This window comes from Manis pentadactyla, chromosome 8 (assembly GCF_030020395.1).
Source record: "Manis pentadactyla isolate mManPen7 chromosome 8, mManPen7.hap1, whole genome shotgun sequence".
NCBI classification, from domain to species: domain Eukaryota; kingdom Metazoa; phylum Chordata; class Mammalia; order Pholidota; family Manidae; genus Manis; species Manis pentadactyla.
The window spans coordinates 17,548,009-17,573,111 of NC_080026.1; the positions used below are offsets into that span (position 1 = coordinate 17,548,009).

At 34.6% G+C, this 25,103-nt stretch overlaps 1 protein-coding gene across 6 annotated transcripts in view; it reads right to left on the reverse strand.

Annotated features, from left to right (window-relative positions):
- Positions 1-25,103, reverse strand: part of GALNT13 (polypeptide N-acetylgalactosaminyltransferase 13) — a 529,379-nt gene that overhangs the window by 152,509 nt on the left and 351,767 nt on the right. For all 6 annotated transcript variants that reach the window (XM_036928301.2, XM_036928300.2, XM_036928303.2 and 3 more), the window contains one exon: positions 21,322-21,502. In XM_036928301.2, the coding sequence (XP_036784196.1) occupies positions 21,322-21,502 (181 nt within the window). The remainder of the gene's footprint in view (positions 1-21,321; positions 21,503-25,103) is intronic.

The following is a 25,103-nucleotide window of genomic DNA, read 5'->3' on the forward strand; positions in this document are numbered from 1 at the left end:
TACAAAGTAAACCCTTTTTTTTCTCTCACAAGCATGTTTCCTATTTGTTTTATAGCTCAGCCCTTATGATGCCAAAACACTAAGGATATTAAGCTTTATAACAGATTCCTAAGACCTTTCTCTATAAGGGCCTTTGTTAAACTAGTTGTCTTTCCTATGTTCCTTCCATAAATGGACCGAGAGCATTGCTTCAACAAATGAAAAACCTTCGTTTGCTCAATACTCAGTTGAAGCAGCTACACAGCCTTCCATTACTGTCAAAGTTTCTGAAAAATAAAGCCATGTGTTTATTCTTCTCCCAAACTATATTCTGTGCCATGTATTCAAGCCCTCTTCTTCCCTTGTTTCATTCAAAGCCTACTTAGTACTAATGGGTCTAAAGAAAAAGGTTAAAACTTTATGATTTTTCAAGAATCAGTGATTCCTGAGGCCCTAGCAAGTCCTAGGTGTGGAGCCAGACAGTTCCTGGTGATACAAAAGGAAAAGAGGTATGTGAAAAAGCTTCCTTGTTGCAAGGAGGAGACTCACAAACAGAATCACTCCAAAGCAATGTGGCATTTTAAATCCAGTTTGAGCAATTCTATAGAAGCACTGAGAATGGAGTGATTAATTCTACTCGGGAAGACCAAAGAAAGCAAGATGTGAAAGTTAGGATAGCTTCCAAGAGTTAGCAGCATACCTATGTGCTTTTTATGTTCCTACAATAAAACATTTGAATAACAGGATATATGTATGAGTAAATAGACTTTTCATTCATTTTCTTTAGTTGTCAGATTAGAAAACTAATGGATTTCTGCATTTGCCTTTAGGCTTGAGTTTTCATAAATCTGCCTGATTTCAACAGATACCTTACCACTAATTTGGTTCTGAGACATGCAACCCACAGGCTACAGCTATTGACAGATTCGAGCACAGGGGAACTGGCTCATACACTGCAAAAGACCCACTCATGTTCTGATCATCTCTGTTGCTGGGTGAGTGACTAGAAGAGGCAGGTGTATTACTGTAAAGAGGCCCTTCAACTTGTTTATTTGAACGTTCAGTATCTAGGAAGAATGTAAAGAATATTACATTTAAAAAAAGAATTATCATTTGCAAACCATGACACAGAGCTTTATAGACCACATACCATTTCCCATTAATATCACACTTGGTTAGATGCTTATAGTTTTTCTGTGGGGTAGTTAGGGCAAAATTTATTATTCCCATTTTACAGATGAATTGCTGAGACTCATTAAGATTCAAGGATTTGTCAAAACTAAAGAACTCTTATAAAACTAAGTCTTGAACCATTGGTTACAAAGTCAGAGCTTGTGTTCCTTATTTTTAGGCAGAAAACAGTATCTTTACCTCTTATACAACATTCATATTCATATACACTTAACTACAATCTGGAACCTTTTCTCTTCGGTGCTGGACAATACTGGGAAATTAGAATAAATTGTAAATTCATAGTGTTCAAATGTGCTTGAATAAATAAACACTACTTTTATTCATTTGTCCATTCACTCATTTACTACCTGCCCATTCTCCTATGCATGTTGTGGGCAAAATTGCAATATTTCCAGAAGCTTTCCTCTGGCTTTGGTGCATCTCCGTATCAATAGATGTTTCCAAGGGGTGGAGAAAAGTAGTCATCTCCATATCAATAGGAAATTACACTGTGGAGCCTGGGAGTATCTGGACCTGAGAGGTTGGATGGGGCCCCTTCTTTTGCAGCCGGGTTGGAGAGACACGGGCAAGCAGAAGTGGACAGCAATAAATGAGTTTCTCCCACTTTATTTCTCCCTTTGACTGACTTCAGTTTCAAAGATATTTTGCTCTGGGAATTTTCCCCCAGACTTCCAATATATAGGAGAGCATTTGTGGCAGGCACTGGGCGAGGATATATGAATAGATCAAAGTCCTTGCCTGTGAGAAACTCCCAATTGAGTTAATGATGGAAATAAAAACACATAGCTAGAAATGCAATTTTAGACCCAGATAAAGTGCCATGGAAGAATCAGCAAAAAGATAACAGCATCTTGTTGGACAAGAATGTTGTTGGACAAGGCATTTTTCAAATGAATAAAGGATAAGAGCATTCTGGGCTGATGTAAGTGTATAAAGATATGGAGGCTGAATGTGTCTGGATTGCTAGCCGAGTGTTGGAAACACAGTATTTTGAATGCTGAGTCCAAGAGTTAATAACTACAAATATTTTCCGTAAGAGAATAAATTATGCAATCCCCTACAGTTGTGTTCAAGTCCAAAATAGATCACAGAATGACAGCACATAGATGCTGTTTAAATTGCTGAAACTAGTCAAATGAATACTTTCCTTAATGAAGATCGCCTTGGGCATTTGCCTCCAGAGCTCTTGTGTCTTTCACAAAAAACATATTTACCCTTCTTTATTTCTGTAGCAACAGGCTGCTATCAACTTTTCCCAAGAGCTAGATGTTTATGGATTTGGAGAAAAAAATTAAAGGAATTTCAAATTAGTTCCTACTATTCTGGGACAGATGCTCACATATTAAGATCTCCTGGCTGTTGATAAAGACAGCCATCACCCAGAGTGCAGAAAGTAGTGCCTGACATTACTTTGTCAAAATTAGATTATGTCTTCACATTTCTCTAATTTTGTAGAAATTTATTTCCACTAAAATTCTAGAGGAGTTATTTGTAATGAAGAGAATTTTTTAGTACAATGTAGGGAAATTTCTAAGTTAAAAGAAATGGGGTAACTTAATTGACTTGCTCTATTATAGATTATTCCAAGAGATAATCTTAACAATTTCTTGCCACGTACTTATAACCACATTTTCAAAAGCTTGCACTATTTTTGTTTCATTTGGAGGTAATGCCTTGATTAAAATTTTATTTTGCATTGCATTTTAATAAGAATAAGAAACAGTGTTATAAAAGGAATATTTATGATGAGCTCTAAGTTATTCTTTAACCCCTCATAATGCTTATAATGGCGAGAAACAAAGTGTCCAAGCATTATTAATTACTCTAATCCTACTCCTGTATTATCTTTTGCTTTTGGCACCCTTCCAGCAGAGAAAAGAGAAATAATACATTTTTGGAGAAAAATATTTGTACTGCAATTCCTTTGAATTTACATTATTACAATAGGAGGAGGATTTAAAAACAGTGATAACTTGGTAATGGGAGGGATATGGTGATGTTTACGTTTAGGTAATACATTACTTTGATATTTGAACCTGTGTAATTTCATGTGAAATATATTGTACAATGCAGCTGGACTTAAAATAGAATGGGGACTAGAGAAAAGGTGTGAATTTTGAGCCATGGTGTGATGTGGTCTGAGTAAATATATATATGTGTGTGTGTGTGTATATATATATCCTATTGAGATCCATTTCAGAGATTTGTCAAAGCAAGAGCTGACAGCCCAAACCCCTGGTGCCTGGATACACAAGAGGAGTGAAGGAGGAAGAGCATTTGAAGCTGAGAATCAGACTAGCTTCCCTATTAACTGACCGTCACCGTGTGGGATACCAGAGAAAAAGGAAAACAGATTATACATATTGGGGAAAGATGGTGATTAATGTCCGTCTCATTGAGCTTTGGCCAACAGGTGAGGGAACATGATTTTCTATTCATTCCATTGCTTTTGTGTCTGTTTTGACACCCAGCTATGGAGGCAGGCATTGCAAAGTTGATTAGGCTTGGCCCAAAACACTCATGGCACCTGCTACAAACACACACATACACACACACACACACACACACAGAGCCTCCGTCCCTGCTCTGGAGCCAGAAAACCCATTCACTGATACATGTTTTAATTTCCTTTGACTGGGTTCCTAGGTAAGATAGTGTCTGCCCTGGAATCGCTGTCATGATGAATTTTCGAAAGAGAAGTCAGAAAAGGCAATTCCAACAAAGTGAAATGATCAAATGTACAGCTCTCTAATGTTCTAATTTATCCAAAAATAGATTTTAAATATATAGATGAGTACATTGTTAGCAACATATCCCTGAAATACCTTCTATGAGACTTTGGGTAGAAACTACAAATTACACTTCAATAGTACTCCCGCAGTAAGAATTTAAATTGCAATAATGATATTGCTGATTAAGGTCATTTATGTAAGTTCTGGAAACCTGGCAAGCAGGGACAGACTTTAGAGTATATTACTAAAATTAAAGAGTGCTCTCATCTAGAACTCTCATCCAAATAAAAGTGCAAAGGGCTGCACTTCATCTCCACAAGGGGTTGGGTCCAAGGACAGCCAAGAGAGATTTCTTCAGGAGGGTGTCTTAGTTATACCCCTTCGCCCCAGCACTGAACCTGTTTTCCACTGCAAGTCCCCAGCATGGATGACAGAAGAGACAATTTTAACCTAAACACACACACACACACGCACACACACACTGTCTCTCTCACACTCAAAGTAGGTATTGCCGATTATCCTCCAAGACTAGAGGAACCTTTAGCAGTGATCCAGCAGAGAGAGCATCAAATTTAAAGTGATAGGGACTCCTCACGGGCAAGCCGGAATAAGCCTTCAGAACCTGAAAGACTGAACCCATTGTAAAGAATTGTTGATACTGATTTTTGTATTTTGGAGAATATTTTCCAAAATGAATGTTTGTGCTTTTTTTTGTATTTTCATAGTTAATTTTAAGTCCTTCTGACAAATGTTAACTAGCAAGATGTTTTGTAATTCAAGGCCATTCCCGTTTAAAATAATAAAGCTATGCTCAATGATATTTTTGTAGGCATACAAAAGCATATAAGGGTAGAGACCAGGACTTCAGTTTCTATCTCTTCCAAAAGGAACTTCAAAGCTGTTATGTAAAAAGACATGGCTCTTTTAGCAAATATTCATATTGATGCTGGCAGAAATTACTAGTTTCTGGGGGGAATTTTGATCTTTATATAGTTTCCAGGTGTAGCAAAAGAAAGTATAGGGTGTCTAGTTAAAAAAATCAGATGATCAACAATATCTTGGTATAAATATGTCCAGGTATCAAATATTCCATAGGACATACTCACATAAAAATATTATTCATTTATCTGACATTCTAATTTAACAGGGAATTTTGCATTTGTGGCAGGCGGGGGGACTAGAACCTCTTTCTATATGGAGTAATATTATAAACCTTAGTCATCTGATTTTAGAATTAAGGAGCTCATTGTTGGAAAAAACTACATCTGTTACAGGGGCCAGAGAGCAACAAGACAACCAGCCAGAGGAGATAAAATTGAGAGTGAATGATTTTTGCTAGACTTTAGTGTTTCTCAAACTTTACCATGCACAAGAATCACCAGAGATCTTGTTAAAGTATGGATTCTGTTATAGTGGTGTCTTAGTTTGGACTGCTTTAACAAAGTACTAGGGAGTGCGGGGCGGGTGGCATATAAACAACAGCAATTGATTTCTCACAGTTGTAAAGGCTGTAAGGTCAAGATCTGGGTGCGAGCATTGTCTGGTTCTGGAGAGAGCCCTCTTCTAGGTCACACACAGGCTGCCAACTTCCTGTTCTATCTTCACATGGTAGAAAGAAAGCTCTCTGGGTTACTTTTATAAAGGCACTAATCTCATATATGAGGACTCCATTCCCATGACCTAATTATTGCCCAAAGGCCACCCCTCCACATAATTACACTGAGAAGTTAGGATTTCAACAGATGAATTTCAAGGGGACCCAACCATTCAATTCCATAACAGTGGGTCTGGAATGGGGCCTGAGATTCCGTAACTAATAAGCACCAGTGATGAGAATGCTGCTGGTACATGGAGCACACTAAATAAAAGAGTTACAACAGGAGTTCTCAGCTGTAGTGCCCATTAGAATCAACTGGAGGCTCATTAGACACAGATTTCTGGGCACTGCCCTCAGGGTTTGTTTATAAGTTCCTGGGTGACGCTCATTTGGCTGGTTGGGATCAAACGGCAAGAACAACATGATTGGCATTTATCTGAACAGCTGATCTCTATATGCCTAAGCTGTTTATATATCATATTGAAACAGTAAAACTAAAGAGGGCAATAATGTATGTGTATAATTACACATAATTAAAAGGAAATACCTACTTCTAAAAATAAGTAACGAAAAGAAAGGTAAAGGAAAACTTTAGTTCCTAGACTGTAAAGTTTTAAATCCTGGTGCTACCAAGATCTGTTTGCTTCCTGTCTCACCTCATTTACCTTTATATAATCACATGAATGCGAGTGTCTGAATCTAAAGGAACCCAATCTAGTTCTTTTAATGAGGAGGTAGTGGGTAAATCTGGTTACCGATCTGACATTCAAATGGAACAGGGAGACTTGTACTATTATTATTTTTTGGCTGGAATTCCTTTCTGTATGGAGTAATCATATGATAAAGCTTATGATTTTAGATTTAAAGGATCCAGTGTTGGAAAAACCTGTGTCCCAATTGCAAGGGCCAGAGAGAGAAACAAAAGAGCCAGCCAGAGGAGATGAAAGTAAGACTGAAGGATCTTCTCAAACTTTAACACGAACAAGCATCACTAGAGGTCTCATTAAAATGTAGATTCTGCAGTGAGGTCTTAATTAGTTCAGGTTGCTATAATAAGGTACCATCGATGGTACTTCAAGCTGCCCTTGAATATTTATGTCTCACATTGAGGACAAGAGCAGAACTTTCTGTTCTGGGATTCCCGTGAGCCCTGAGGTGGTACCTTGCTCTTACGTGAGGCTAGCCTGACTCTCTACTCAGGCTTAGGCCCAAGAATGAGGGTGTTCCTGTTGAGCTGGCCCAGGCTCTCTGCCAAGGAACATTTTTGATTTCCTCACACAGCCACTTCCACAGAGAGTAAGAATATGTCAGAGTTTGGTGTCATAGAGATGATGTGGTAGAGAATCGGAGGGCAGTGGAATAGTGCCACCGGGTTCAGGACTCAGGGAGGAATGGTGGCTGGGTCTTCCATGAAGAGACAGAAATGAAAATGAGGCCAACAACACTTTTAACAGAGTGAAGGGTCTGACAAATAAGGTTGAGCCTCTTCATTAGAAATCAACTACTACTTCTGGAGGTCACGCCCAAAGCACTGTGGAGTGGCTGAAGTATTGGCACCTCCTAGTCCCACCTGCTCGTCCCAGATGAGCACACTGCTTCCAGGGAGCAGCCAGCCCCAGGAGCTGTCAGTTACATTCGGTGGCCTCATCTTTGTTCTGTGTACCAGACCACTGCGTCTACTCCCACCTTTTCTGACTCAGGGTCAGGATCGGCCCTCTGGTCCTCTTTACCATTTCTATGACCTACTTCCTTTCTTGTGGCCACACTAGTTTAACCCCTTAAATGTGGAACTTGAAAGAGGATTGGCTCCTTCTCTTCAGGAAGACCATGGGCTTCTTATGTAAATCAACCTACTTTATCTTTACAGACCAGAGCTGCAATAATAGATGCTTATGCAGCATTTGCCAAGCCATTTGCAAAAGCTTCTTAAAATGTGTCATTTAAATATAGCACAATATGAAAACATAATTCTTCATGCATTGCACTTCTCAGTAACCTCTAAAGGACAAAACCCAGATTTTATTTATTAAAAAAAGAGTGAAGCAAAATTGTACCTTTTGCATATGATTTTAAAGTTAGTAAGAAAAAGATATAGTTGAGAATATTTACAATAATTAAATATCTAATAATAATATGACAAAGAACCAAAATATTGAAGAAAGAATAACTAAAAAAAACCTAGAAAATTGTTTCTAAAAAATTATCAAAAGCATCCATGAAAAGGCAGAAAAGTCCATGAATTTGATTACATCAAAATCAAGGATTTCTCAATGCAAGGACATAGGAAAAATTAATACAAAGTGTGGCAGAGGAGTAGTGTGGATAAAATGAGAGTTCCTGTGGCCAGGGTTCTCACCTGGCCGTGGTTGACTAGCTCACTGCACACCTGTGGGCAATACATGGCTGTGGACTCTATATAAAGAGCTCCACCCAGTGCTCTGGGCACGACACGGTGGCAGGGCTGCAAGGCTGCAGGAGAGCAAAGCAGAGGCTGGAGTGGCGGCAGCGCCGAGGACAGAGGCCCAGAGGACGACTGTGTGGGACACCTGTGTGGGATGGCTGTGTGGACAGAGGGGCCCAGAGGCAGAGACTGGCTTGCTGCATACAGACTCACTCTGAGGGAATGGGATTCTAGTGACTGACCTGCCACCTGGAAATAAAGTTGGGTATTACCCTTGCACCCCAAGGAGCATTTTGCTGTCAATTTCTTTGGTCACACTGAATCCATAGAGAACTTGCCCAGGGCTGAAACCCATTGGCAAGACAAGTAGAGTGGGTAAAAATGAAGTTGGATCAAGATTTCTCCATACTGACCTTTTTATTTTGCTTTATTTTGAACTATGTGAATGTATTGCATATTCAAAATAGAACAAATGAATATCTGAAATTAAAAAAACGGATTCCTCCTTAATGAAAAAATCATGACAAGGTTAATAGGCATCTAGGATAAGCTACTTTCTGGGATTCTTCAAAACCTTCTAACAAAATTCTTTGACCCAGAAACTTTGCTTCCAGATATAACTCACCCTCCTCATTCTTACATAAGTCCACAAGAACTTATATTGCTATTACTTAGAAGAGTGTTCGGCACACTATATATTATTTGTCGAAGAAACTAGTTAGTGGTGGCAGGGTATTGGAGCTACCATAACCATCTCCGAGAAGGTGAATACTTAAATGCAGTGGATTCCCACCACTGAGTGCTTTGACAAACACAGATGTGTACTTATAAACCAGGAATGGGTGTTAAAGCAATAATGTCTGTGTTATGTTCCCCAAAAAACCAAAAACTCATAATGAACACACAAACAATAAAGAGGAGAGAATCCAAATATAATGCTAAAGAAAGTCATCAAATCAAAACATAAGAGAAGAAATAGGAGAAGAAGAAAGGAAGAGAGGAGAACTACAAAAAGAGCCAGAAAACAATGAACAAAATGGCAACAAATACCTATTAATAATTACTTAAAATGTAAATGGAGTAAATGCTCCAATCAAAAGACATAAAGTGGCTGAAGAGATAAAAAAAACAAGACCCACGTATATGCTAACAAGAAACTTACTGCAGAGCTAAGGATATAGGCTGTAACTGAAGGGATAGAAAAAACATTCCATGCAAATGAAAACAAAAGAAAACAAAAACAAAGAAGAAAAAATAAGTGGAGAAAATAGACTTTAAACAAAGGCTGTAATAAGAGACAAAGTACATTGAATAACGATGCAGAGATCAATCCAGTAAGAAGATACAACATTTGCAAATACTTCTACACTCAAAATAGAAGCATCTAAATATATAAAGAAAATATTAACAGACATAAAGGGAGAAATTGACAGTAATATAATAATAGTAGGCAACTTTAACACCCCACTTATATGAATGGATAGATCATCCAGACAGAAAATTAATAAGGAAATATTGCCCTTTAACAACACATTAATAGAAACATACAAACCATTACACATCAAAACTGCAGAATTCATGTTCTCCTCAAGTGCACATGTAATATTCTCCAGTATAGATCACATGTTAGGCCACAAGATGAATCATAAAAAATTTAAGAAAACTGAAATCATATCAAGCATCTTTGGACCACAATGGTATGAAACTAGAAATCAGTTACAACAAGAAAACAAAAAGTACAAACATATGAAGACTAAACAACAAGTTATTAAATAATCAATGGCTCAATAAAGAAATCAAATAGGAAACAAAATGCATCTAAGATAAAAGAAATGAAAACACAAGTTTCCAAATCTATGAGGAGCAGCAAAAGCATTTTCAAGAAGGAAGTTAGTAGCATTACAGGCCAACCTCAAGAAATAAGAAAAATCTCAAAAACACAATCTAAACTTATACCTAAAGGAACTAGAAAAAGAAAAACAAAGCCAAAAATTAGTAGAAGGAAGGAAATAATAAAATCAGGGTAGAAATAAATGAAATATAGATTAAAAATATAGTAGAAAAGATCAGTGAAAGTAAGAGCTGGTTCGACAAAGTGGTCCCAAATAAATAAAATCAGAAATAGAAGATGAAAAGTTACAGATAGCACCACAGAAATCAAAGGGTAATTAGAGACTACTATGAACAGTTATATGCCATCAAATTGGTCAACTTAGACAAAATGCAAAATTTCCAAGAAAACTACAATCTTCCTCTAAGTCTTCTAAGACTGAATCAAGAAGGAATAGAAAATCTTGCCAGACCAATTACTAGTAATGAAAGTTAATCAGAAATCAAAACCTCCTCACAAAACCAAAAGTCCAGGATCAGATGACTTCACAGGTGAATCTACCAAACATTAGAAATGTTAATACCTATGGCTCTCAAACTATTTCAAAAAATTGAAGAGAAAGAAATGCTTCCCAACTCAGTTACAGGGCCAGCAGTACCCTGATACCAAACTCAGACAAAGACACTACAAAAAAGGAAAATTACAGGCTAGTATCCCTCATGAACATAGATGCAAAAATCCTCAAATAATATTAGCAAACTGAATTCAATAATACATTAAAAGGATCATACACCATGACCAAGTAGGATTTATTCCAGGGGATGCAAGAATGGTTCAATATCTGCAAATCAATCAGCATGATACATCACATTAACAAATGAAAGGATAAAAATTGTATGATGATCTCAATAGACACAGAAAAAGCATTTTGATCTAGATTTTGGTAAAACAAGGATCTGCCTGAATTGAAGTCTACCTCACACTCAATGCCATAATGATGCTCTGTCAGTCCACTTAGCCTCTTTCAGAGACAGTTACTTCCGTGTACAGTGTACTCAATGACTTATAAGTAGAATGACCAAATAATTTATGTTCAAATCAGAAAACTTTTGTGAGTGAAAAGAGATGCTATTAATAATTATTGCCAGATAACAGGCATGCACCATGTCTGTCCCAAGCAAATAAAGATATATAGAAACTTTTCTTCAATGCTTCCTGCCCTCCCTGGTTAGATAACTCTTTTGTTAGAAGTTTTTCATGTAGAGCTAAATTTGTTTCCTTTCCATCTTAATCTAGGGGCTAGTAAATATGTGTTTTAATTCATTGATATGTAAGTTTCCCTGATGATAGAATTTTAGAGTTACAAAGATCTGACAAGAAATGAAATCTAACCTCTTATTCAATTCTCATCAGAGCACCTTTAAAATGCAGACATCTAGACTGTGTCTGAAGATTTCAAGAAATATGAAGCTTTTTATATTGCAAATCAATCAATAATGTTTTTGGAAAGCTTCTTGGTATAGAACTTAAGATCATGTCCTAATGATCTCTTGTCCTCTGAATCTACAAATGTCTAAGCTCTTCCATATAACAGCCACTTTTAGTAAAAATGCTGTACTTTCTCATACCTTGCTCCCAGTCAGGACACTCTTACTTCCACTGTTGTTTATATATCATAGATCAAAGGCTAGTTAATATATTTAATTGTTGTTCATTTGGATCAACTACGTAACTTATTCAGACACTTGGGATCTATATTCTTTAATTCAAATAAAAATTTTTATTGAAAACATTTATTGATGATTGATTTAATTACGTTGAAATAATAGAATTTCCTAAATTATTAAATAGTACAAAACCCTAATCACAGTTTTCAAATCTTGTTAAAAACAGAGATATTGCACCAAGACATACAAAGTTTATGATGCAAAACAGTTCAAAAAATTAATATGATCACCTAATGGAACTCCTTTAATAATGATAATTCTGACAATAATTTTCAGTAATAAATATGCCATTATTATAACTTGATTTATCTTAATTTCAATCATGTAAATTAGAAAGTTTACCTGTCAAAGACATTTTATTGGTGTTTCCATATGTTTAGAATATACCATAGTTCAAATTGCTAATACCATATATAATTTTAAATTTATTTGCTGAGCCAAACTAACCAAAGATAAAGGCTAAACTGAACACTTCATTATTAAAATATAATAACTGTTATTTTTTAACTCATGTTTGCTGCAGTTAAAACATGACTCTTTCTTGATAACTAACATAGAATAGCACTTACCTCACTGACTATGTGTTAATGAATCCATGCGTATGTGTGCACCTGGTTTAAAGTAGAGATTTCACATCAGGTGGCTCATAGCCAGACAGTTATCAATATGTCAGCCACCTGCTCTTAGTCATTGACATTTCTATTAACAGTAACTACTATATATTAATGCTGTTTCTGGTAAAATTATGGAGAAAGTCTGTTTGTTAAATAGGCATCCTGTCTTTTAAGAAATTGTTTCTCTATCCCTTTGTACAGCCCTCAACCTGTCTCCCTTATGCACCCTTTCATTCGGGCTGATATCCATTGTCCAGCATTCCTTCCTACCAAGGACTTGCTGCAAAGCTCTCTTCAACACATATTCCCACTGGATATACATAACCATAAAAATAGAATTCTTGTTTTCTAGATAATTGTGTTAATATGCTAAAAGAGAGCTACATCCAAGGGACTGCAAATTATTAAAATGCTGAGGTAATCTCTCATTAGATTTTAATGTCTAATAGGCAAGTATGTGATCGGTTTTTTGTTTGTTTTATTTTTGCAAGGGACTATTTTAAAGAGCCTCAATCTGGGAAGTTTAACCCACGTTCTATCATTAAATCTAGCCAAGACTGGGTTCCCCACTTCTCTGAAAGTTATTCTTGGCTCTGCTTACTTTCCTGAAAGTATATGGAAACAAGTAATTCCAGAATTAAGCTCATATTTTATTTAAAATAACTAAAAGATGATGATAACATAGAAATTCAGCAAAGATAATCTACCATACACCTATGGAGACTTAGCCTGAGAATATTTAAGATAAGAAATCCACAATGTGTGACCACCTGACCACCAATAACTTTATGAAAATGACTGCTGGTGAGTGTCAGAGTGATCGACCCAATTCCATCAAGAATCAGAATTGAAAGTTAATGTAATTAATTATATAATTTTAAGCTGTTCAATTTTAGTTATGCTAAAATTAAACAAATTGGAGCAGTCTGAAGATGGCAAGATGAAAGTAGGTATGACAAAGCCTCCACATGCACTTGAGCTATGTTTGATTCATATTTAAAGCTCATATAAAACAAAAATTCATCCTAATGCTGACAGTAAAAATCCATGCACTGTACACAATGTTCTTGATCATTTGCATCATTTTGAAAAATGTTGAAATTTCCTACTTTGACTTGTTGAACAAGCCTTAAGGAAATTAAAATTAATCAGGCCCATCCAGTCTAATTGTGTAGAATTTAATAATTGGAAACTTTAGAATATTACACTAGTTGCATATACATACACACACTAGAACAATACATATTCTGAGAGGAAATACTAAATATATAAATAATTTTGGTATCTAAACCAAACAATTTTAGTATCTAAAGTTAATGAATGTTCTATGAATAAATCTACACTATAACTTGTTGTATTTATTCAATATCAAAATACTTTGAAACTACCTAGATTTGATAATGATGAAATTATTTGAGGGATTAATTATCTGCATAGTTGCTGAATTCCTAATCAGACTCTGAGGCTACAATGATCCACCCTTATCATCTAAATTCCATATTTTTATAAGATTCAATAAATATTATTTATATCATCCATTAATTAACTTCAAGGACTGTGAATTCAATTTGAGATACTTGGAAATACTGTAATTAGAATGAATACAATCATATTAATAGATTTATTTAAAATTATAACTGCCTATACCTGATACTTATATTTATGTTCTGTGGATGAAGATGTTTTGCATAAGGACAATACATGATTCTGGTATTTTGCTTGTGTTTATTTCTCAGAGAGATCACTGATTACTTAAAAATCCTATTTGTTTTACTCAACCCAAACCTAAATTCTTCAGGGTATATTTCTGGAGTACCAATGTACTAGGCTTGGGGGAGACTGTTTTAGCAAAAAATAATCACATAAAGTTTAAAGATTAAATTCCTTTTTAAATTATCTTTCTGTATATCAGTTGAGTTACAGCATGTGTGATAGTCTGGGAGAAAGCCCATGCAATATATATATAAAATGGACAAAAGATTAATTACCAGATTTTATAAATATCTATGAATATATGAAAGGGCAAAAGATATCCAACAGTAAAATGCACAAAGGATGTAAATGAAAGGAAGAAATCCAAATAACCAAAAACAGCAAAAATGTGCATTCCCAATAGCAATGTAAGAAAGTACACTAGATTTATATGTAAATATATATCCAAATATAAACTGATGCGTGCATATATGCATACACACACATACATGTGAAAAAAAGAATTGAAGTCTAGAGTGTTGACAGTATCCTGTATGTGCTCAAATACTGTTGGTGGAAGGGAAAATGTTTAGCATTTTTGAAGGGAAGTTTTCAAAATATCTACCGAAATATGCATGTACATATTACTGATCCAATAAATCTATGTCTTTGAATATATCTGGCTAATTACAAATATCTAACATTAATTGGGTGTTTAATATTTGCCAAGCATTGTCCTAAGTGATTTATAAATCCTTTTTGCATTTAAGTCTCAAAAATTATGTGAAAGGCCCTGTTATTATAATTCCCATTTTACAGTAGGGAAACTAATACAGAGAGGTTAAGTAAATACAGAGGGATGCATGGAGCCAGGATATGAACTAATCCAGGCAGTTTGCCACCAGAGATCTTTTTCCTAATGCTGCTGTAGTCTTCAGAAATATCTTCTTAGGCTCACAAAGATCTTTCAAGAATGTTTCTGTAATTTTTTACAATAGCAGATTACTAAAACCTGACTAATGCTTGCCAATATTGGTATGATTGAATAATAGAAATATAATTAATATCCTTTATATATGCAAATATACATACATTAGGAAAATAATATATATTGTTATATACAATAAAATACTAGTTAGCTGCAAAGTGGAATGATAAAATCCTATGTAACTGTATGTAAAATACTGCTGTATCTATATAGTTAAAAGAAAGGAAATCAAAACAATACCTTTTATATGATCCTATTTACTTACTATATGTGTATGCACTTGTATATGTGTATCAGAAGGATACATATGAAATGCCAAAAATAGCATTATTTTAGGGAATGGGGACACAGCAGTGGTGACTCAAACTTCTATACTTTGCCTCTGACCTATGTGATAAAATACAGAAAAAAAAATTGAACTCAATGAACTCTAAAAACAAAAACAACCAACCAAACAAACAAACAAAGATACAGTCCTTTTATTCACATAGCTTAGTGGAGGGAAGGAATTTAAATGCATAAATGCTACAATGGGAGAAATTCTGGTAGCCAGTGGGTTCCTTGGAGAAATTACATCAACCCAATAGATGATTGATAATGGTATTTTATTCAGAGGTGGCAACATTCCTGTTTTAGACATATGATCAAATACTGTTTTAGACATGTGCAAAAATATAAAAGCAGGAGGGAGCGTGTTGAGCTTCAGACCTGAACGCAGTTCCAACATGTTTGACGAGTGGAATGATAGGTCTGAAAGTACAGGACAAGAGGCTGGAAAGCTGGGCAGGGATCAGATCACGCAGGGCTGTCACACAGATAGGATAATGCCTGGCAAATATTCAACATTCAATTAATGTTAGATACTTGTTATATACTGGCCACTTTCTGGACTTTGACCTTGTGTTAAGGCATTACAAGGTTGTTGTTAAGTGAGAAATCAAGTGAGATGTAGTTTTAGAAAGGTCCTCAAGCAGCATCATAAGGGTGGGTGAAAAGTGGGCAACTTTGAGGCCACAAGACCCATCAAGATGATCAGACAGTGATCTGGATATGGGACAGAGTGAGAATGAGGATGACTGAATGGATTTGAAAGACCTTTGTAGGTAGAATAGAAAGGAATTGGAGATGCATTTGATTTCAAAGTTTGTGAATGAGAAGTAGGAATCAAGGAAAATGAAGGCAGGTCACGTAAGTATCCCTCTTATTCTTGACATTATGTTACCCATATATTAAGCACTTAATTTTATTTTTCATTTAAATGAATTGAATAGGATGAAGACAATTCACTCGCTTTTTAAAAGAAAAAGGGGGATCTTTTCTGTATTTGTAACCCACTACATAGCATAGTGCAGATCAAGAATGTGGTAAATATGTACGAAGTGAAAAGAGAAGGAAGGTAATATCATTATTATAAAAATGCAAATAAATACCTATAAAACATGAATCAAATGCCAAAAATAAAAAATGACCTAATGCCTTTAAGAATTAAAGAATTCATAAGTGTTTGATCCACTAAACCACCAATGTTGAATAGAACTCACAGCCCTTAAATTCGACATTTAGCATTTCAAGGTATCACACAGATAAAGGAATTGTATGTTATTACAATATAGCATATTAAAATGATTTATAATTTTCTCCTTATAATATCATATTCACTCAGAGATACTATGCTTAATGTTACTGAAAAAGCAATTATTAAATTATAAAAATTCAAAATTCATGGTACAAATATACTTTGCTTTCAGAAACGCTGCACTCTTTTCAGATGAATTGATGTTAATCCAACCAAAAACTGATATCCCTGGTTTATTAAAAAAAAAAAAAAATCTGCAAGGTACACATTTTGTTGGAAATATCAAAACTTGTGCTTATGAAATCAGCCTGGAACTACATTTTTATGACTTATAGAAGAAATTAGGCCCTATACTTAGAGGGTTGGTTATTAAGTATTGCGTCTTTTAGAAACCACAGCTTCCTGGAAAACATTTGATACAAATTTCAAGGGATAGAAAAATATCGGTCTTAAACATTAATAATGATCCAAAGATGCTGCTAAAAAAGGTTGACTTTCATGAGGTGATTTTTCTAAAGCAGTTTTAAAAGGTTAACAAATAGAGCTAACCTTCAAAATAAGTTCAAGGATACTTCTCCAAATATGTAATTTCTGTTTATGTGGAATCCAGATTAAACTACTGCAATATTGCCAAAGGAAAATAGGCTGTTTTTCTGGTTACATATAAATACCTTTAAAGGTATGTTTTGGGAGTCTTTACATTTTATTTTCAATTTGTTTCTGCTCAAAACAAGAGTGCAAGCTGTCCATTTAAAAAAGGAAGAATAACAACCAGAGGTTATACAAAGTCTGCTGTTTCTAATCACCATGTCGATTGATATTCCCAATTAGAAATCTACCTCCCCAAAGAAGGAAAATCAGTATTTATAGAACAGCCAGCATTTCAAATATATGATTAGTGTTATGACTACATTCTATTTTAAAGTTCTTACTTAAGCATTTTACCTGTGACCAACAGGAAAAAAAATGTTGCCATTTTAATGGGATGTTCTGTGAAGAACAGTTTCTGCTTACATCACTTCATTTCAGAGGATTTGCTAGGACAATCAGATTGGCTCAAACTGAAACAGTCCAATTACTGACACAGACTTTAAGAGCCTACAGGGTTTTAAAAATCAATGATGCTATAGTATTTGCATCCGTAAAAAGACAGCCAGAAAGCAAACTAAACAAATGCTGCAAGTGTATTCTGCAACACTATTTCAAAGTATTCTTCTCTTCATTCATATACCCAGTTTGGGAGATATAATTAGACACAACTCCATCAGCATTGCCTATGTATAAAGGGCATTGGCCAAGACAATTAGGACATATAGTAAATATTTTGAAAACAATCAGATAAAAGTAATTCATACACATAGTTATTTATACATCCCATTTTAACCTTAAATTAATGGGAGTCATGAGAAAAATGAAAGTCAACATGTAAAATAATCTTACTTTAAGTTTATGGACTTTTATGCTGCTCTATTAGAGAATGTTATTGCCCACCTAAATTATGTATGTTAGACTTTTATATTAGTCCTGAAGGTAAGATTATGCTACGGTGTGTGCCTATGATTATGGTGTAATCATAAGAACCCTTAGCACACAGGTAAGCCAAAGTCAAACTCAGAGGAATGACACTGCAGATATCTGAAAAGTACCCTTCAACTCTCTTTTATCAGTAGATCCTTAATCAGGGATTAGATCAGAGAGGTGGAACAAAGGCTTCTGATTTGCTGCAATTCTTGTGAAGAGATTCCCTGGGGTAGACCAGAGAACCATAGACAAATTCAATACGAAAGAAGAAACTAAAGTGGCTCCCTTTCAAGGCTCATTCATTCAGTCATTCGCTGATTCTTCTAATTATTCAACATATTTTTTTCAAGGACTGCAGAGTGACAAGAAAGTGGCTAAACACTGCAAACACAAATATTTGAGTTACTTTAGGTATAGAGACAAGCAATAAAAATAAAACAATATGGCATGTAGTAATAATAGATTGGTTGTGGTATCAAATCTGCAGGGAACACATTTTTAAGAGAAAGAATGCCCAGTTCGTTCAAGACAGATAAAGCCATAGCATCCCTAAAACTAAGTAGGAAGGTAGTATTTTATAGAGCATAGTGGAAGGAAGCAAAATTGTCAGAATTCAATTCATAAAGACTCAGTATTTAAGGATCACATTTTGAACAACTGCATAAGTGAATACAATTCTGTAATAGAAGCCCTGGTGTAAAACATGGGAGTCTCCACACAAAATGTCCTAGACAAGTTTACAGATACATGGAGGTGCTTCTAGAAAGAACCGTAATAATTTCGTTAGCCAGGTTATTAAGGAGGTTCTGGAGAATTAAACAGAACTCATCATAAACTTTTGAGGATTCGTTCATAAATGTGTTTATGTGTATGTGTTTTTGTATACTACAGTAAAGGATATAATTCTAAGTGTAAATGTGCACACATGTGTCTCCCCAGCCTCCTCCCCCCACACCAACTTCTCTCAGGTAATTTACCTGTTACTGGAGGAGGAGAAGAATAGAAATTAGCAAAGATTCTAGACATTAGTAAAGAAATCCATGATTTTGATTTTAAGAGTATCAGCAAGCATGAGTAATGACTAGAATAGTTATTCACTCAGAACAAGCTAGACTCTATACAAGTGACAGATTCCTGACTTCCCCAGCAGAACTCACTTTACCTTTTTTCGGATGATCTGAAACCTGCCCAGGGCTAGAATTGTTTTTAGTCATCCAAATCTAGATCTGGCTTACTTCCCTTCTTTTCCACTGAGAAGCAACTGATTGTAGTTTTTTATTTTTCCCTCTTAGTCCTTAAGACAGCATGCCAGGTTCCATGCTCAGCCATGCTGTCTCTGAGACATGCGGAAGCATAAATGCCCCTTAGGAAGTTCCTTGATTTTGTCAGCATAACCGCCAAATGTCCTTTTCCTGCTTTCCAAAGTACCTTTATGGATTTAAATGAGCCCATTTTATAAGAACAATAACCTTCCAAATGATATTTATTGTAATGTAAAAACTACACTTTCTAGAAAATATACAGTCCCTGCTGTGCAACATAAAGTCATTAGTTCCCAATAACAGGTATTCCTTTCACCCTTTAAATTCTAAAGCTTGCCATTTCATTAAAGTTTGAGAAATAGTTATATGATTTTTCTGCTTTTTTTTCACTCAATAGGAAATTATACAAAAGAACTAACCCATCATGTTTTACAAATAATATTCATCATGGAACTATAATGTACATGGTTACAATTCTTCTCAATTACTTATATTCCTGAATATAAATTGTACAGAATCACACATAACACATTTCTTTCTTCCATTACTCCTTTCTTCATATTTAAGCTTCTATATTTCTACAAGTAATGATTTGAATTCAAAAAGCATTATCAAAAGAAAATAAAAAAAGGTTATATAAATGTCACAGCCTTGCTGCAAATTTTACATGCTCTTGGGGAACTCAACTCTGTGAAAATCTGGACTGGGTTTCTACTGTAAAGAGAAATACATTTAAGCGTGAAATAGTGTTCCTGGCAATCGCTTCTTGACACAGAATAGGATTGAAAATGTGTGAAAAACGTCCTTCTCATCACACATTTACACATGAATTGCCCTCATTTTTCTTTTCTGTAGAGTAAGGCTGGATCTTCATAAGAAAGTTCAGAATACTCATTCCTTTCTTCATCTATAGAAGAAGAGTTTTTACAGCTCCATATATACTTTCAGAAATCAGTGCATCAGAACCAAAACTGTCTTTTCTTAAGGCAGTAAAAGGTGCTAATATAGAAAAAAGAATGTTGGGATGGGTTTAGTTGTCATTCTTATGGGTTACAGAATAATGATATTGTCCTACACATAAACTATCAAAATAAATCATTAAACATTATTCTACCAAAACACTTGAATTCCTATTATATTAATTAATTTATACTTTGGTCTCTGACTAGACTTGGAGATCTTGAAAGCAAACATGTCTTCCTCTTTTTATATCTTCTCATAATGTCACTTTTTTCCTTAAAAAACAATGTAATGTCTCAGAGATTTTTTTTTACTTTTGTAAGTAATACAGCTATAAGAAAAATTCTGGAAAATAATAAATAATGAAATCACTCAAGTCATATCACCCAGTAATTGATTTTCTAACAATGCTTCAGTTCTTTTCTCTTGAATGTTTTTTAACTCGTCTTTTCAATTTCGTCTTTTCAATATTTAAGTTCTTCATTAAACTTTATTTTCTTTTTAAAGTCTTTTAAGTGAATTTTTAAAAGTAATATGTTTACAAAGAAAATTTAGGAAATATACAAAAGTATAAGGAAAAGCATGAAATAACTCATAATTCCACTGCCCAAGGAGAGCTACTTCTATTGCTATATCCATTCTTTGTAACTAAACTAGGATAAAATTTATCCCACATTATGCTTTTTACTTACCTATTGATGACTAATTTACTGTCTTTAAAATAAATATTCTTTAAAAATATAAATTTTAATATCTGCATAGTTTTCCATCTTGTTTCTATAGGAAATAGTTTAATCTTTCCCTATTCAAATATTTAAGAAAAATAAGGCAATTAAAAACATCTCTGTTTAAATATCAATAACATTTCTTATCAACTCAGTTAGTTTTGTTTGAGTAAATAAAGGCTTACTCCTCTTAAATTTTTTTTCATAAATTGAGCTAATATGTGTGTTCATTAAATTTGGATCACTCTGGGTACTGCTTGCTCCATTTTACTAGCATAATACTTTTGCCAAGAAAACAAAAAAAGAAAGAAAAGAATACTTCGGTATTTGAGATAAATATAGTCTTTCTCATTTTAGGTGAAAATTGACTTCATAGTACAACTTTCTCAAACATGATTTTCTGCAATATTATAAACAACATTTTATTTAACCTAATAGAATTGCTGAAATAATGAGACACATTCAACATGTTTAAAATTTTACTTTCCACTGCAAAGGAAAGAAAGTGTCAGAATTGTTTACCTGGGGATATGATATAGAAGAAATCTTTAAATTCATCCATCCAAACTTCTGCCAGTCTTCTGTTATTTTTGTTAATGACATGACCAGTGCCACCTGGGAAAGTGTATGGAGTTGCCTTCCGAAAAACATGACCCACGTGGGAGCAAGTCACAATCTCCAGTGAGCCTCCACATTGCCAAATCTGGGGAAAAGAGCAGTTGTTGTATAAGAATCACTGTAGGTAATACAGTGACATTGTCTGAGAAGCAAGTGAGGCTAACTAAGGTTAAATCTCCAGATCTTAGATGGTGCAAACAAATATCAGATCGACACAAATTTAGAACTAGTATACTTAGGTTTGGAGAGGGTTGTAATTTGGAAGAGCTTAATATAATTAAATATTGTAGCATCAAAATTGTGGAAGTAAGATATAATTATTTTCATGTGCCTTTATTAAACTACCTCATTTGCAGTTTCTAGTAGTTAGCCAAATTGCTCTTTAATAGATATTTGGCCTCTGAAATCTCTAGGAATGAATGAGGTTGTACATGTTAGAAGTCATGGTCAATAACTAAATTTGATTTGGAGAAAAATCAATCAGTTTCATCCATCTGGAATTTTTAATGACCATTAATTCTCAGCTGTCCAATATCTTCTGTATCTTACACTTTTGGATATGTTATCATTCTTATTAAGATATGCTAAGTCTCCTTTACATCTGCTCAACACTGACACATCCTCTGAAGTCAGTCTCGTAGGTAATTTCTTCTAGGAAGCTCTGTGGGGACATTGAGTAATCTGTGATTTTGTATTTTACATGTTTTCATGAAGAACTGATTATGCTGTGTTGTGAGCAGTTGTTTACCTCACTATCTCTCCTTTAAAACTAAGAACTCTTGGAAAACATGTCATATATTTCTTGGTGTCCTAGATTTACTGGAAAGTTAAGGTTAGGTATTAAGTAAAAATAGCCATAAAATATTTATTTCTAATAAAACTACATTGTATAGCCATAGGTCATACAAATAGCATGTGCACATATGTATTCATATATATATATATAAATACATATCATCTGTATATATAATATACACAGATAGTACACACTCTCACATATATATTCATTACATATTACTTATGTGCTACAGGTTTTTATTATCCCAATAAATAAAAGTCATTGCTATATGCAATTGGAAGGACTTGGTTTTATACTGTCATGAACACTGCTCTTATTTTAAGGAAAGCTGCTTATTTCGAAAGTTAAAATTTTCTCCAATTGATCCCTCAAATAATGCTCATTGAGAAGAGCACTGCTATTGGCCTTGGGTAGCAGTAAGAGACATTCATTTGTATCAGATGAAAGATGCTAAGTAACAAGTTACATTCATCAACAATGGTTTGTGCATTACATGTGCAAGCTATTCTTTTACATTTTCTAATTACTTAAACAATGTAATGCTAAAGAAGAGAGGCTCCAATCCAACACCAAAATATAAATATAAAATATAAATGAAATATAAAGGAAGAATGGAATTTACCACTCTCCTCAAAAGACCAGGTAGCTCATTCTTTCTTTTTTTTTCCTTTTTGACAATGATAGTTTCAGTATCTTATCATTATTATTAATATTACTATTTTTATACAGAGGTACATATAATAAAGTGCCCAAATCTTACTGTACAGTTCAATGAATTTTGACAGGCGTATATACTTATGCAGCCATCACCCAGATCAAGATACTAAATATTCTCATTAATTTTGTTCCCCCTTCACCTGTTTCACCCATTCTCCCAACCATCTCCCTAATAGCAACCACTAGTCTGTCCCCTGTGTCTATGAATCCATTTCTGTTTTGCTTTCTCCTTTATTTTTTTAATTCCACATAAAAATGAAATCCAATGATAACTTTCCCATCTTTCTCATATTCAATCTATAAACCTTGTAATTACTCACATCTTTACATTCTTCCTATTAAAATGGAGGCAGTTGGTCCTTCTCCTGTCAAAGACAAATCAATGCTTATATGTCATTCTAGATCATATCCTTCAGTCTATTTTAAGGACCTCACTGGCCTGGTCCTCCCCTTGAGTTTCTCCTGAAATATCAATCATTTCCCCTATTCTAGATTGTCTATTTCACAAAATATCTCCTAAAATCTCCTGTCTTTCCAATCGATTTAAAAAATAGATAAAAAAATAAAACAATTACAAAACCCAATGAAAAGTTCATCCCTTGGTCCATAATCCCATCTAAAATATCTCATATTTCTGTTTCTTCTCATGTAAATTAACATACAATTTTCATTGGTATATGTAGTTGTTTACCTTTCTCAATTTTCATCCATTTTTCTACTCATTGTGAAATGCTGTTTATTTCCACAGCTCCCCCCTAACTGACTTGGTAAAAATCACAATTTTTTCCCTTGATGAATATCTAATAGACTCCTTTCTTGGATTCTCTTGCTTTCACTCCTACTCACTCTAAATTGCTATTTAAATGTTAGCCTTCATCTTTATTCATTCTCTAGGTAGTATTATGTGTTCTTATTATTCTACATATGATCTGAATACTCCAAACCTCAACACTGACATTTCAGCCCAAACCTTTCCTCTGTGATCTAGACTTGTATATATCTAAACATCTACTTGATACCTCCTGTTGCATATCTCAAAGAATCCAAATAAACACGTCTGAAGTACAGTTGTTAATTCATCCCCACCTTGTGTGGTAGGTCTCATTCTCTTTCAGTCTTACTTTTTTTTTGAATCACCAGTAAATGGTATCACTATTCACCTGGTTGGTCAATTAAAAAAAAAAATAGAAAACTCCTTAAAAACCCAGAAGTTGTCATTAATTTCTCCATTGCTTTCATCACTTATATTCAATCTATTAACCAATCCTGGCTCACTGTCTACAAAATAATTCTCAGTATATCCATCTCTCTGTCTCCCCTGCCACCATCCTTGTCTTCATCACCAACATTTCTTGTGGGGCAATTGCAATAGACACTTAATTATCTTGCTGCTTTCACTGTTGCTATCTTATAATTTGTTTTGTACTGAGAAATCAGAATGGTCTTTTAAAAATTTAATCATTTCATTTCACTTCCCCGCTTAAATACTTCAATGGTTTCTTATTACACTGTGAATATAAACAAAATCCTTTAACAGTGCCTCTAAGACCCTACATGATTATCCCTGACTGTCAATAAACGCTGGTGATAATGGCCCTCTGCCATTTCCTAGAATAACAAATCACATACTCTTTCACACACCAAAGCCTCAAAAAGTGCTTTCCCTATACCTGGAGTACAATTCTGTTTTGCCCTTCATTTGACTGCTTCTTTCCCATACTTCTCATCTCAGCTAAAACATCACCTCACCAAAAAGGTCTTCTCCAGTTACCATATTTAAAGTGCCCCATCCCCATTATTTCCTCTGATAGCACCTGTTTATTTCCTGCAATTCTTAGCATAATCTGAAGTTTATTTATTTGTGTGGCTATGCCTATGCATTTTTTTTTCCTTACTAGAATGTAGACTTTAAAGGGAAATAGAGATGTCTAGTCATTATTGTTGTTCTCCCCAGATCCAAGCCCAGTGCTTGTTACAGGTAGGTGTCAACAGTATGTTGGTTGAATGGAAGAATGGATAACTCAGAATTAATTACCCACATTAACATAAAAAAGGTATCCTTGGCAGAATGATGAGACCTAAACAGACATATTTTGGAGGGTATGTTAAACAGCATTTTTTAAGGAAATATTTTCGTTATCACACTAGGCAGAGCTGTGTAGTAAAATCA